Raw genomic sequence first — 16,229 nt, 5'->3', positions numbered from 1 at the left:
GGGAAGCTTGCCAGGCTTTACCGGGTATACTGATAAAAATAGATATACTTATCATTATATATATTATATTATATATACTTTATACATTATCAAAATAGATATACTTTAATATGAATTATCACAAATCACAATCACAAATCATCCTGTTATTTGTCGATTGCCTCGAGCAGGCCCCAGTAACGTCTCCTTCATCCTTGTCCTGAGATTATATTCAAGGCTCTTTAGGAGAATGAGACCCATCTTTGTTACTGGTATTTGGCATATTGGGTATGCCACGGGGAGTTTGCCAGACTCTGCCGTGTGGGCAGGCTACATTCGGTAAACTGCCAGTTTGTATAAAGCAGAGTAATGAGATTTCAAAAATACCTTTTGTGGTCATAAATGAACTTAGAAATTTGAAAAAAAACATAGACTGTTTCATGTAATAGAACAATGAATATATTGCCAAGTCTAGACCCTGTACCTTAACACAATTTAGATTTGTTATCCTGTCTGAACATCACTTCTTGTAAAGCTGCTCCATCTAATCTCTCTTTATTCGAAGTATTTCTGCTGCTCTAGAATGTTAAGGTAAGGTATACAATAGTTCCATATTTTACAACTTGAAATTTATAACCATTAGGAAAAATTATTCAGAAAATTTGCACTGCTTCATGATTGTATTGTTAGACAACTTATATATTTAACCTGAAACTATTGGTCTCTCTAGAAATGATGTTGACATTTTATTATTGCCTTTTTAAATAGGTCAGTCTTTACAACATCTCCCCAGTACCCAAGGAATAACAATTTTCTTTCTTATATTTCTTGTTGATACCAATTTAGCTAATACTTACTAATTATGCCATCTATAATACTATTTATTTTTTCCCTTTGGGTTTTTGGGACATACCCATTGTGCTCAGGGCTTATTCCCTGGCTCTGCATTCAGAGATCACTCCTGGCAGAAGTCAAAGGACCATATGTGATGTAAAACAAGTACCTTAACTCATATATTATCTCTATAGCCCCATATTATACTATTCTAAGACCTTAATATGAATTTTCCAGTTTAATATTTATACATGCTTTTCATGAAGTATGTCTTCTTAAAGTATCATACACTTATAGTTGAATATTATTGTAGATTGTTTAAAGTTACTTACTGATTTTTTTTCATTTGAAACACACACGCACACAAGTGATGACATATATTCACCTTAGATGAAAGGCAGTATCATATAGTTGTTACAAACACATACTGAAGCTGGTTCAAATTCTCTGTCTGACTTTTATAGGCGAAATAAAACTTAGTCAAAAAACTTCTCTGTGAATTTGTGTTAAATTCAATCTGATAACTGCCAAGTATACCACTCAGTGGTGGTTTATTATTAAAAGTTAGAATTCAGTGAAGAAGAAATATAGATTACCTACTCAGGAGCAGTGCTATGACATTTAAAGTTAATTTCAGTTTGTTTCCAAATAAAAAATATAATGTCTCCCTCTGTGTAAAATCATGATACTAGGATTCTCAAACAAATACTAAAGTCTTCCAGGCTTTTAATATCAATCCTGTAATTTCAAAATGTAGCAATAGTACAGCGGGTAGGGCATTTGCCTTGCATGAGGCCAACCCAGGTTCGATTTCTCCGTCCCTCTAGGAGAGCCTGGCAAGCTACCAGGAGTATCCCGCCCACATGGCAGAGCCTGACAAGATCCCCCTGACATATTCAATAGTCCTAAAACAGTAACAACTAGTGTCACAATGAAGACATTACTGGTGCCTGCTCGAGCAAATCGATGAACAATGGGAGGACAGTTCTGCAGAGCTACAGAATATGTATTAATAAAATATAACTGTTAGGTTTTTCCTCTTGATATCAAAGTCAAATATAGTCAGATATGAAGACATTTTCATGAATTTAAAGGTCCCTCTTATTCTCTGACTCTTTCACATTCTTTGTCTTTTCTTTCTTTATCTCTTTCTCTCATTATTTCTTAGACAGACACCCCCCGCCCCCCGCCAATGCACAGCCACCTCCCCCAATACACATACACCAGAATTATAGACCAAGTGGCTGGATGTGAGTGCTGTAGCACTGTTCTCCCGTTGTTCATCAATTTGCTGGAACAGGAACCAGTAACGTCTCAATTGTGAGACTTGTTGTTACTGTTTTTGGCATATTGAGTACCTCAAAGGGAGCTTGCCAGGTTTTGCCATGCAGGCCATATACTCTCGGTAGCTTGCCAGGCTCTCTGAGAGGGGAGGAGGAATCAAATCCTTGGTCGTCCGCATACAAGGTAAACGCCCTACTCGTTGGGCTATCACTCCGCCCTGCTAGATGTGAGAAGGGGGGAAAAAACATAAAAAAAATGTTATAAAAGCAAAGAGATGGGAGGTAAAAGATTAGTGGAAAGTCTACTGAGTTTTGACATGTGTGGTACCATGGACTCACAAGAGTCAAGTCAGTACTTTGGCTGTAGAGCATACCAAAAGCAACCTCACAGAGTTGCTTGCATCAAAGAAAGTATACATTAGCACAATCTACTTATTGATGTTATTGGTGTTGTTTTCTTTTGATATTGTGGGAATTTTCCTGCTATCCTGTCTGATTTTACTTTTTAGGACAAAGTACATGTCAAGAGATGATGTTTCTCATGCCACAAACTTTTTTGTGTTTGCAAAGATCAAACTGGATAAATCAAAGCATATATCAGTTTATCTCAGGTTTGAAACTAATAAAAGTAAAACAAACAAATCAGGAGAATATTAAAAATTAAAGAAATTAAAAATTGCTTCTGCATTAACTAATTTTAATATATATTTTCCTGGAGGAAGATTTTAGTCTATGAAGTGATCTGTTTGTACAAAAAGATGAATCAGCATCTGTGCCTGGCTGAAAAAAAAAAGTCTCAGAATTTAATCAGCAAAGTCAAAATCAGGAATTACTGCAAATATGAGCATCCTGTCATTAGCTCTATTTTCATTATACATTTAGGAATGCAAATATTTATAGTTGAAAAGTCATATCACTTTCTGGTTAGTTATCTGGATTTAGTCTATTGCTTCATTGTGAAGGACTGGATTCATTCTCTGATATGAAACCCCAGGATAGAAGATGTGAAAAAGTAGGACAACCCTTCTTCTGAGAGCTTGTTTGAAGAATTGCAGCAGAGAATTGCAGCTACTCCCATACTTCCACTGAACAGCTACCCATCTCTGTTCAGTGAAGGTAGTTCCTTCTACCAAGTGTACAACTTCCAGACTGATGCACATGGAGCAGTAAAGAAACACGGAGACACCTGTTCACCTGTTAAACCAGCAAGATTAGCTGAATGAACTTTGGTGAAGAATATGCTGAAAGATCTGACAGCCTGATCACCCTCAGATTTTCTTTTTTTTTTTTCATTTTGGGCTGGAGTGATAGCACAGCGGGCAGGGCGTTCGCCTTACAAGCGGCCAACATGGCCGACCCAAGTTCGATTCCTCCGCCCCTCTCGGAGAGCCCGGCAAGCTACCGAGAGTATTCGATATGCCAGACACAGTAACAACAAAGTCTCCAATGGAGACGTTACTGGGCCCGCTCGAGCAAATCGACGATCAACGGGAGGGCCTTTACCTTTACCTTTCATTTTGGACAAGGCAACAGTGAGCTAATTGGAAAACACACAGGAACTTTTCCTTGAACTAGGATTGTGATGAGACGTGCCTGCAAGAACATCATCATCTTTTCCCTTGAAAATTTATCTGTAACGTTCCTTTGGGGCAACTATGCACAAAATGGTAAATCACAATATATAATCACAATATATGTTTAATAAAAGTTCATGACTGTGACTGTTCTTGCTATTATTTTTACAGTATTTTCCTCCGTGGGCAAAGTAGAAATGGCAATTTATAAGGAAGCATTTGCAATCATTTCAGGAATACCAGGAAAATAGGTAGTAATATTTTTTTAACTTCTATGAAGCATAATTGAAAAAATGATGATATTTAAACTGTACAATGTGTTAATTTGATATATGTGTATATTGCATATACATCTCTTACAGCATCTCTTATGTCTCTCATCTTAATATTTGTCAATTTCTAAGGGCATGAAACTGAGATAGCGTTTCCTGTTTTGGTTTGGTTTGGTATCTCTGGTTTTATGCCATCCCTAGTGGTGTTTAGGGTTTATACCTGCCTCTCCTCTCAGGGATTACACTTGATGGACTTGTGGGACCATATGCGGTGCTGGGGGTTGAACCTGGTTTGGCTGTGTGCACCCTACCCATTATACTATCTCTCCAGCCCCCTGAACCTGAGAGACTAAAGATGGAAACAGTCATAGAGAACTTCAACTGTTTCACAGATATGAAAGGGAAGTGTTGTGATTTAGGAGTACCGAGAAAGTCTGGAGCTGAGAAAAGAATCTGGCAAATGGGAAAGATAGATGAGACTCTGCTTCACAAACTTATTCTTAATATGGGTGTCTTTGAGCAAAGTTATTGGGGGCAAAGATCAAGAAATCAGGTCAAACCACAGTGACAATTTTAATTATCAACCTACTGGCTTTCAGATTTATATTTGAGTATTTTTTAATGTCTCATTGCACTCACTTCCAGCCTGTAGTTTCTGGTGAGAATTATAAAAAAATCTTTTAGGAGTGCTTTCGTCAGTTACCTGTTTTTCCCCTGACTACTTTCAATATTTTTTATCCTGAGCTTTTGGGGGTTCCACTACTATATCTTGGGATAGGAATCCATACAGCTATGCGATCCGCTGTTCTGTTAGCTGCATCAACTCTTTCTTTGCCAGATTTGAGAAGTTTTCTGTTATATCTGTGAAGGTTTATTTTCCTTTCCCTCTTTCTTTCCTTTTTGGAAAACATATTGTCACTCAGATAATAAAAGGCTGGCATGGTTTGGTCCTTGGCAACCCATATAGTCCTCTGAGCCCAACAGAAGTGATCCTGAGTGTAGAGTAAGGAGTAAGTCCTGAGCACCAGTGAGTGTGTCCCAACAATCAAAAATAAATAAAAAAAATAAATATATATATAAAGTGATCCTAGGAGTGAGTGATTCCTGAGTACAGAGCTAGGAGTAAGCCCTGGCACAACCATATGTCCTCTCCCCTCTCAAGTGAAATGAACCTAGATTTTAGTTATTACTGTACTTTAATAAGTCATCAACAACTATGAAGAGAACTAAAATACTGTCTGAAAGTGCATTCTTGGAGATTTGAACTCTTCTTACCACTTTGGCAAAATAAAAAAACTATTTGTAATTTCTCTCTAAATATATTTAGCCGGCTGGAGAGATAGCACAGCGGGTAGGGCGTTCGCCTTACAAGCGGCCAACATGGCTCACCCGAGTTCGATTCCTCCGCCCCTCTCGGAGAGCCCGGCAAGCTACCGAGAGTATTCGATATGCCAGACACAGTAACAACGAAGTCTCCAATGGAGAAGTTACTGGGCCCGATCAAGCAAATCGACAAACAACGGGAGGGCCTTTACCTTTTATGTTTAGCAGATACATATAATTAATTTTATTGAAAAAAACATTTTTCAATAAAATGAGCCTATATATTAATATAGTGCTATAATTTTTCCACAACCTTGCAATTACAGTCTTACATAAGCTTTAAAATAATTACATTACCTCAAAGCTACCTTGTATGAACTTCTTTGCACAAACTTTTCTCACTTATGTGATCACTAGTCTAATTGTAAATTAATATTGTGGATTCGAAAACTTCACATAAGTAACATTTTATGTAATGTCCATTTAGTGTCCTTTTTTTCCATTAAGAATAATGTTTTGAGTTCCATCCGTACTGCAGCAGATACTACAATTCACCATGGGTATCATGGTCCTCCGTTGTTCATCGATTTGCTCGAGCGGGCCCAGTAACATCTCCATCGTGAGACTTGTTGTTACTGTGTTTGGCATATTGAATACGTCACGGGTAGCTTGCCAGGCTCTGCCATGCAGGCTAGATACTCTCAGTAGCTTGCTCGGCTCTCCAAGGGGGGCGGAGGAATCGAACTCGGGTCGGCCATATTGGCTGCGTGCAAGGCAAACGCAATATACAATTATATCACTGATTTTATGGAATATATTTCTCAATGAGTATAGCACACATTACTAAATTTTATTAGACCTTTTTATTGAGCATTCATAATGTTTCTAGTGCTTAGTTATTGTGAATAAATTTACTATGACCATGCATTAATTTCTTTTACTTTTAATTACTTTTAAAAGTAAAATTTCTTTACCCATGTGAAAGAATTACTTCTCTTTCACATGGCTAAAGAAATTTAAGGGATACAATTAAAATTACAATAAAGGCTTCACTGATTTTTTTTTTTTTTGCTTTTTGGGTCACACTCAGCGATGCACAGGGTTATTCCTGGCTCTACACTCAGGAGTTACTCCTGGCGGTAAACTAATTTTAATAAAATGTTTTATTTAACCTTATATGTACATTATTACATTTTCACCACATAATATAAAATGTGTCACATATTTCACATTTCTTTTTCATGTGGTCTTTATGATCTGATGTGCCTTTTATATGGAGCAGAGTCAGCATTTTTTTTTTGTTTTGTTTTTTGGGTCACACCCAGCGATGCTCAGGGGTCACTCCTGGCTGATGCACTCAGGAATTACTCCTGGCGGTGCTCGGGGGACCATATGGGATGCTGGGAATCAAACCTGGGTCGGCCATGTTGGCTGCGTGCAAGGCAAACGCCCTACCCGCTGTGCTATCGCTCCAGCCCCTGTTTTTTACCTCTTTTCAAGTGATCAATAGTCATACACAAAGCTAGTGACTAACAAGGTCACAGTAATTAAACTAAAATCCTGATTGATGAATTTACATGGATTGTCCAATGATACTCTTCATTTTGGCTTATTATTTAAGCTATTCAAGATTTTTTCTGTTTTGCTTTGGCTTAGCTCTGAGGTGGGTCACACCTGGCTATGCTCAGGGCTTACTCCTGGCTCTGTGTTTCTTTCAAAAATAACTCCTGGGCTGGGAATACAATCTGGCTAAGCTGTGTGCAAGGCAAGTGCCTTACTAGCTGTACTCTACTTCTCCAATCCCTATTCAAGGTTTAAAGCATTGTATCTCTACTTTCTCTACTCCTACTTTGCAACCCAATTTCTGTGGTCAGTGTTGAAAATTTTAAGTTCAGTAGAAAATGTCTCTTATGTTATGTCCCTATACATTGAATATGAATGGGATCTTCTGGTAGTGATCTTTCTTCTCTTTATTACTTCACTGATATAACCTTCCTAATTTCTTCCATGTTGTCCGAAAAAGGCAAAGTTTCTTCTTTTTTTTTTCTTTTTGGGTCACACCCAGCCGATGCTCAGGGGTTACTTACTGCTGGCTTTGCACTCAGTAATCACTCTTGGCGGTGCTTGGGGGACCATATGGGATGCTGGGAATCGAACCCCAGTCGTCCATGTGCAAAGCGAATGCCCTACCCACTGTGCTATTGCTCCAGCCCCATGTTTCTTCTTTTTTAATACCCAAATAATATGTGTGTGTGTGTGTGTGTGTGTGTGTGTGTGTGTGTGTGTGTGTGTGTACCATGTACTGCATTTTTACCATTCATCTGTCATTAGTTACTTGGGTCATTACTAGATCCTTGCTAGTATAAATTGTTCTACAATAAACAAAGGTGAGAATATATCTTTTCAAATTTGTGTTTATTTTAATGAAGTTGTATAGCATTTGGTATTTAATTTTTAATATTTTAAGGTTCCACCATACTGTTTTTTTCAAAGAGGCTGAATCAACACACATTCTCACCACATATTATTGGAAGAATCAGTCACACAATGAGGATCAAGAAACAAAAAAAATAAATTGAAAAAGTTTAGTATAGCTATAATATAACTATTTGAAGTTTGCATGTTAGTGCATATAGAAAATTCTAACACTCCACTAAAAAGTTTTAGGTTTATTCCTAAGAAATATATAAAAACAACAAATGAGAAAATCAATACATACAAATTTATTTCATTTTTATCTGTAAACAGAATAGAAATGAAAATCATTTCATTTATAATTGCATCCAAAAAAATTAAGGACCTTAGAATCAACTTAACCTAGGTGTTGAATGGCGTATGCCTTAAAAATCATTGTTTAAAAATAAATAGATGAAGGCATAGGAAATCATAAAATATTCCATGCTCTTAACTAGAAGAATTAATATTATTAACATAAAAATTCTATCCAACTATTATACAGTTTCAGTGCAAGTCCTGTTAAAATTTTAAGTAATTTAAAGAAAATAGACTAACAATGTAAATTTTATTATCATCATGTATAGAGAATCACTAAAATTTCCATTGATCTATGCATTGCAGCAATGCATAGATCAGATTGAGAAAAAATTTCCTCTTTTTAATTTTGATTAGTGTACAATTAATCATATACAAACCAAAATTAAGAATAAAATGTGAAGGGGATGGAGATATATTATAGAATTAAGGTGCTTGTCTTGCATACTACCAACCCCAGTTCCATCCCTGGACTACATTGTCTTCTGATCATGATGGGGAGTTATGACTCAAGCACAAAGCAGGGCTTAAAATAACTCCAAAGCACCAGTAGGTGTGGCCCAAACCTGTGTCCACTAAAAGAGTAAAATTTGCATTTCAGGATATCCAAGAACATATTTAGTGATAGAGTAATAGCAAAGGAGTAGGGTGTTTTCTTTGCATGCAGCCAACCCGGTCGAGCCGGGTTTGATTCCTCCGGCCCCTCTCAGAGAGCCTGGCAAGGTACCGAGAGTATCTCGCCCACACGGCAAAGCCTGGCAAGCAACCTGTGATGTATTCGATATACCAAACACAGTAATAACAAGTCTCAAAATGGAGACGTTACTGGGCCCGCTCGAGCAAATCGATGAACAAGGGGAGGACAGTGTTTGTTTCTGTTTGTGTTTCTAGATATAAAGATAATTAAATTGGTATATTTTTCAGAAATGGCAATACAAACTAAAGAGGCGAAAGTCACCTGTAGTTCAAGAATTCACAAAATTATTTTCTGAATTGTTCTAGATAGCTTGGATCAGCTAAGGAGATATATGAATTCCTTTTTAGAAAAAGTATTTTGTCTGGAAAGAAAGATGGCGGCCGCACGGGAGCCTTGTGGAAAGCAGGTTTGAGCCGGGCTCGGGGGAGCAGCGGGGACCTCATGGGAAGGGGGGCTTTGTGGGCCGTCCCCCACGCCCCACCGAGGTCGCCAGCTGCCCCCCACGAGCGGCTCTCCGGCACGGCCACGACTCCAGGGCACAGAAACCAATCTCTTAACTAGCTAACTTTTAATAGAAATTCTTCCAGGGTCAATAAGTAAAATAGCAGAAATTCAAAACCGCGCGGCCGTTATTGCGGCCGCGCGACATCATTTTATTCTTAAACCAAGTTGTAGAAAGCAAATCATTTCACAACGCTGTTTCAGCATGTCTGATTGTGGGGGGTGGGTCGTAAACTCTAAACAATAATTGTGCATCTTCTATCGAAATAATCTATCTAGTCAAAGTAGATAGAGTATTAACTAGAACTCATCTGCCTCACAAGAATTGGGAGGGGTTGGAGGTGGGGGTCTATTGGGGTTCGGGGTTAAAAATGAGTATTGGTAAAGGGAAATGTGTTCGGTATCTACATGACTGAGACCTAAACCCGAAAGCTCTGTAACTTTTCCCACAGTGATTCAATAAATAAATAAAATATAAAAAAAAAAAGAAAAAAGAAAAAGTATTTTAAGATGCTATCCATATTACTTAAGTTTCATTTTTGTGATTTTCATATTTTGAATTTTTCAAAGGAGAAAAAAGCTAATTTTGAGGGCTCACGAAGTAACTCAGCAATTGAGCACTTGCCTTGAATGTGCAAAGCTCTGGATTTGCTCACAAGTTTCATACACTCACAAATTTTCTTTTAATTATTTTTTAAAGGGCTCATGGGGGGGCTGTAGCAATAGCACAGCAGGTCGGGTGTTTGCCTTGCACGTGGCCGACCTGGGTTCGATTCCCAGCATCCCATATGGTCCCCTGAGCACAGCCAGGAGTAATTCCTGAGTGCATGAGCCAGGAGTAGCCTCTGTGCATCGCTGGGTGTGACCCAAAAAAGCAATAAATAAATAAATAAATAACGGGTTCAGAGGATTTTTGTATTATTGCCTGAACTTATTATGAAATATATTATGGCTTTTCAATTTATTACAATTAAATATGTCATTTGTTACATATATACTCTTTATGGTTTTGTCACTGATCTTATTTCATATATCAATGCTTCAGCTTATAGTAGCTTTTAGTAAACTCTTTTGTTAATTTTTAGCCTGTACTGTAAGTTTAGCCTTTAAAATATTTTTAAATTAAATCACCGTGAGATACACAGTTCCAAAGTTGTTTGGGATTGGGTTTCAGTAATAAAATGTTCCAACACCGATTCCTTCATTGGTGTACATTTCCCACCACCAATGTCCCCAGTTTCCCTCCCACGAACCCCCATCCTTTCCTGCCTCTTTGGCACGCGCTTTTCTTCTCTTTCTTTCTCTGTCTATATGTCTATCTGTCTCTCCTTTTGGACATTAAGAGCTTGATTTAGGTTATTGGGTTTCTTTGTTTGTTTGTTTTGCTTTTAGGGTCACACCCGACCATGCACAAGGGTTATTCCTGGCTCTGCACTCAGGAATTACCCTTGGCAGTGCTCAGGGGACCATATGGGATGCTGGGAAACCGGGACAGCTGCGTGCGAGGCTAATGCCCTACGCACTGTGCTATCGCTCTAGCCCTAGGCTGATTCCAGGTTAACTGCGTGGAAGACAAATACCCTATTCACTGTAGTCTCTCTCTCTCTCTCTCTCTCTCTCTCTCTCTCTCTCTCTCTCTCTCTGATTCTACAATTTATATTTCTTTGTGATATGCATATGGCTTTTGTTTGTTTTGTTTTAGGCCACACCCATTGTTGCTCCAGGGACTACTCCAGGCTCTACACTCAGGAATTACTCCTGGCAGTGCAAGGGGGGGCCCACATATGATGCCCCATATGACTTTAAAAAGCAGATTACACACACACACACACACACACACACACACACTCAAACATGAAATGTCCTGCCTTCTGAGATTAAACCTCAGTCCACTTCTCACTCTCACACTTACAACGAGATATTAAACATTGTATCTGGTATCAGGAAAAAAAGCCAAAAATGATTTAAAACATAAAGAAAAGGAACAAAAATAAATAATGAATAATTTAGGTAACTTAAATGTGTTAGTTGGTTGTCCACTAAAAATTGCATTGTAGTTGACCATGCCTTCATCTAGTCCATAAACATTTTGTGACTACTTACTTTGCAAGGCTTGGTAATAAATGATTATTATTTATTACATTAAATAGCACAACATGGATTTTGACTCCCCGACCTTGGGCTGCGGCGCGCGACTGTCCGCGGTCCGCTCCCCGCCCTCATGTCTGCGCTGACGCCGCTGCTCCTGAGGGGCCTGGCAGGCCCGGCCCGGCGGCTCCTGGTGCCGCGGGCCCAGGTGCACTCCAGGCCGCCGCGGGAGCCGTTCGGCACCACGGATGTCGTCGTGGGGCTCACCGCCTGCTTCCTGTGCTTCCTCGTGCCGCCCGGCTGGGTCCTGGCCAACCTGGAGAGCTACAAGAAGCGGGAGTGAAGGGGACCCCTGCCCCGCCCGGCCCCGCCCGCGCCGGCCTCCCCGATCATGTCTCGCTGCAGTCTTGGCCGGCCTCCCCGAATCATGTCCTCAGTCGCTGTGACCTCCGCGGCCGTCCTGAGCTCTCGATTTCACCGTGGCGACCCCGGGGCCGCACAGCTGGATTTCTAAGGCCCTGCGCGGTAGGGCCCCTGTTGTAACAATAAAGTCTGTTTCCACCTGGAAAATTAAAAAATAAAAAAAAAATAGCACAACATGCTTTCTGTGACATTGTCCACTCCTTTAGACCCTACATTCATCAAAGACAGGAGCTCTTGCTTATTTATTTTCAGATATACCCATTTAATTGGTCAATTGACCAACAAAAAGTGTTCAATAAGTATTGTACCAATGAATAACTACTTTAAACTTGATGATTAGAAGATTCTATCACCAAATTCTATCAATTCTACCCTTTTGTCGATTTGTCTCTCTGCCATCTTCACTATTCATTTCCTCATTCCACGTGAATAAGGTTCTTCACCCCCACTCTAAACCAGTTATTTCCAATGAAGCTCATAGGTTAAACCTTTTAGTAAGAGAAAACATTGATCACAAATGCCAGGAAAAGAAAACGTACATACGTGAAAAATCATAATATGAAAAATCCCTACAAAAATATCTGGAAAATATAAAAATATAAAACTGTGTTAAAAAAAAAAACCAGTTGCCTTATTACTACGAATGCCACTATAAAGCTTCTTAGCTAAACCATCTTGTCCTTTCTGTTTCAGACAAAACACTTTGCCCATTTATTCCATGAATCTAAATTGAATACTTGAGGGTTGGAGCAATATTACAGTGGGTAAGACACTTATCTTGCATGAGGCTGACGTGGGTTCCATACTTTGCATCTCATATGATCCCTGAGTACAGCCAGGAATGATTCCTGAGAGCAGAGTCAGAAGTAAGCACTAAGCATTGCTGGGTATGGTTCGAAAACAAAAATAAATAAAATGTAGTGGATATCTTTGCTCATGGCCAAGCTGTTCTCCTAATACTTCTGCTCTGTACATTCCTTTGTACAGGGAAGTATCCCCCTACTCTTAGAACTTGAATACTCAGAAATGTACAAACATCTTTTTATCTTAGCAGTTCACCATTTGCCATTCAGTATTTCATAGAAACTACTTTTTAATGGCTCTTTCAGGAAAAAAAAAACAGATCCTGCTTTTCAAAAAACAGGGCCGTGAAGTGGGGGAACAGGAAATGCGAGAACACTGGCTGAAGCACTTTGGAGGGTGAGGCCATTTTGAACTTGCTTTGTTTTTAGCCACTTGCACATATATTAGCTTTTAAAGAGTAGGATGAAGTAGAAAATACTTCAGGCTCCATTGAGACAGCCTGAAATCTTTCTTCTCTGCTTTGTTGGGTATATATCATAAGGTCAATATATGCACAACCAGCTTTGGGCTGTTGGGCAGTTTTCACATGTCACCTCTCAGAAGATGATGCTTTTTCATTTTTCCTGTTTCTACTGAGAGGCAAGTAAGGAAAATTCAAAAGAACTGGCAATTTCTCTTTTGGATACAACGGCCTCTCTAAATAAGCATTCGGCCTTTGGAACAGCAACCTGCTAACATTTTTTCCCTCCTTTGTTCTGGATCTTAAAAAACACACAAAACCACACACAGAAGTAAAACCAGACACATATTTGAAAATACATTCATTTTGGTTATTTTGAGTGAAGTCTAATAGCTAGGCAACCCAGTTAAGGCAGGATTATATCAACTAGTGTTATAAATAAAAATAGGCTTCCAAAATAGATAAGCAAAAAGAGTAAGAAAGAGAGAGAAAAGTCCTTCTTTTTGACTAAAAAACATGTCTATAATAACAAAAGTTGCAGAGAGACCAGAGCAACAGTACAGCAGGAAGGGTGCATGCATTGCATGTGGCCTAAAAGGGGGTTTAATCCCCAGCATCCCATATTGTTCCCTGAATACCACCAGGAGTGATTCCTGAGCACAGAGTCAAGAGTAAGCCCTGAGCATTGCTGGCATCCATTTTCTTCACTTAAATTTTTTTAAAAAATTAAATATTAAAAAATGAATTTAAATATTGAAAGAAATGAATAAAACTTGTAGCAATGAGGAAGGTATTATTATATGTGCATTTGTTATACCTATGTATTCAGGAATGTACACCTATGTTTTAGCCTCTTTTTTAAATATTGAAAACAACCAGTTGGTGAGTTAGTGAGATTTACACCTGCAACAGGGATATCAGACTGGCACACAACAATTACTGGATGTCCTATGTTCAATTTAAGGGGAGTAAAAAGCAAACCTTCTGTTCAAACTCTTGAGAGTGTTCCAAGCAGTCCCTGCGTTGTAAACTTACAAGGATAAATCACTCATACATTGCTGCATTGTTATTGTGGTATTGGGCAAAAATACTTGGCAGGCATTTCAAAGTAAATGCTTCAATCGAATGACGGCAGCTCAAGAAGAAAACGCCAAGACTAAAGCAAGTGCATACTTTGCTATGAAAGAGATTTTCAAATGGAATATTTAATAAAATGAATTGCAGTCATACCTTAATTTAATTAGAATGGTGCTAACTTCTTCATGAATAAGAGCAAAGGTTACATTTTATCATGGAGTGGTTTTTTTCACAAAGACATTAAACTATAAATACAACAAATGTAAACATGGAGAAAGTCTCCAAATTAGAGTGAGAAGAGGTTGTCAGCTCAGTTCAGTCATGATAAATATCCAATTCTACTTTGGAATTCCTCCCTGGAAATATAAATTGATTTTCCTCACAGCAAGAATATGGTATGAGTTTTAATACAGAAAAAAACAGATTTATTATTATTGTTATTATTATTGAAGCATATTGCCCTACCAGAGCTTAGATAGATCAAAATTTCCATTATAAGTTGCTATTTTCATAAAGACTTTATAACTTGGAGATGACAATTGGTTTTGGCTTTTAACTTGGTAAATAATATCTCAGTCTGGGACACATTTTTGCCCCTCCTTTTAATAATACCAAAGGCAAAAATCAGGCAAGACAGCTGCTTTTTTTTTTCCTTTAGCTTTGAAGTAAAAGTTAGGAAGGTATATATCAACATCAAAAATCAGCATGAGTTTTTTTACAGTTTTTAATTTAAGAGTCACCAGTTCGAATTTAAAACTTACCAATTAAATAATTGGTCTACTTTTTTATTTTCAGAAATAATCAAATTTTACTTTCCTAATGATCAACTTCTGTGTAACATTTATCTTCATCACAATTTGGATTTTAATTTGATCAATATAACTATTCCACACAAAAACTACATGGCTTTATTAATATTTTAATACTTCACAATTAACTTTGTTCAAATATTTTAAAAAACATAACACTGTGGCTGGAGAGATAGTAGAGCAGGTACGGCACTTGCCTTGCACTTGGCAGAAGAGCATTCAATCGCCAGAGCTCAATATGGTCCCTCAATCCATGCCAGGACAGATCCCTGCAACAGAACCAGGAGTAAGCCCTGAGCGTTACAGGGTGTGATCCCAAAAGTAAAATAAATAAATAAACCTCCTAAAAATATAATTTAATTTTCCCTTAAAAATATGTAGTGGTATAGTTGGATATTATATTATCTTCTCATAATACAACGTTTATTTCAACTTTGAACCTAAATTATTTTCCCTCTTCCAAGTTGGTTTCCAGGTAAATTGATGTCCTTTTTTTTTCGTTTCTTTTTTTTTTTTAGTTTTTTAATTTTTATTAGTGAAACACCATGAGGTACGGTTGTAGTCTTACAAATTCTTGTGCTTGGGGTTTCAGTTATACAATGATCAAGTGCCCATCCCTCCACCAGTGCCCATTCGCCACCTGATTGAGATTGATGTCTTAATCATTCTTTGGGACAGATGTTGGGATATTGTGTGATGGAAACCCAGAATTGAAATTTGACATACACCCAACTTATTTATAAGAGGTTTGCTTACATATTATTTAATCACTGTCATTTCTTTGAAGGCCGATGAACCCATGAAGGGTGTGTGGCAGTAGAGGAGTGGCTGAGAGAGGGGACGATATGCCATTTCCATTTTAAAAACATTCAGGCATTCAGGTTCCAATTGCTACTGTCTGCACAATATTTTTATTTATTTATTTATTTTTGATTCCTCCGCCCTCTCAGAGAGCCTGGCAAGCTACCGAGAGTATCTCGCCCGTGCAGCAAAGCCTGGCAAGCTATCCTTGACATATTTGACATGCCAAACACAGTAACAAGAAGTTACTGGGCCCGCTCGAGCAAAATCAATGAAGAATGGGAGGACAGTGTTTTGACAGTTTTTTATGACATCTTATTATCTCATTCCTACTTTGGACAAACTGGCAGGCTACCAAATGTAGCCTGCCCACACGGCAGAGTCTGGCAAACTCCCCGTGGCGTACCCAATATGCCAAATACCAGTAACAATGATGGGTCTCATTCTCCTAAAGAGCCTTGAATATAATCTCGGGGCTGGGATGAAGGAGACGTTACTGGGGTCTGCTCGAGGCAATCGATGATTAACAGGA

The 16,229-nt window shown here is 38.4% G+C and overlaps 1 protein-coding gene across 1 annotated transcript; it reads left to right on the top strand.

Moving 5' to 3' along the window:
• The first annotated feature begins 11,401 nt into the window (after positions 1 to 11,401).
• On the top strand, positions 11,402 to 11,692 carry LOC130040915 (cytochrome c oxidase subunit 8A, mitochondrial-like). The gene has a single exon (XM_056133029.1). The coding sequence runs from the start codon at positions 11,457 to 11,459 to the stop codon at positions 11,664 to 11,666; it is 210 nt and encodes a 69-aa protein (XP_055989004.1). The 5' UTR covers positions 11,402 to 11,456; the 3' UTR covers positions 11,667 to 11,692.
• The last annotated feature ends 4,537 nt before the right edge of the window (positions 11,693 to 16,229 follow it).

The sequence above is a fragment of the Sorex fumeus genome, unplaced genomic scaffold (assembly GCF_029834395.1).
Source record: "Sorex fumeus unplaced genomic scaffold, SorFum_2.1 ptg000095l, whole genome shotgun sequence".
Classification (NCBI taxonomy): Eukaryota; Metazoa; Chordata; class Mammalia; order Eulipotyphla; family Soricidae; genus Sorex; species Sorex fumeus.
The sequence above is the reverse complement of the archived record's forward strand: the minus strand, read 5'-3'. Positions and strand labels throughout refer to the sequence as shown.

Excerpts from the sequence above, each read along its gene's own strand:
- LOC130040915 (XM_056133029.1), top strand. The coding sequence starts at position 11,457 with ATGTCTGCGCTGACGCCGCTGCTCCTGAGGGGCCTGGCAGGCCCGGCC.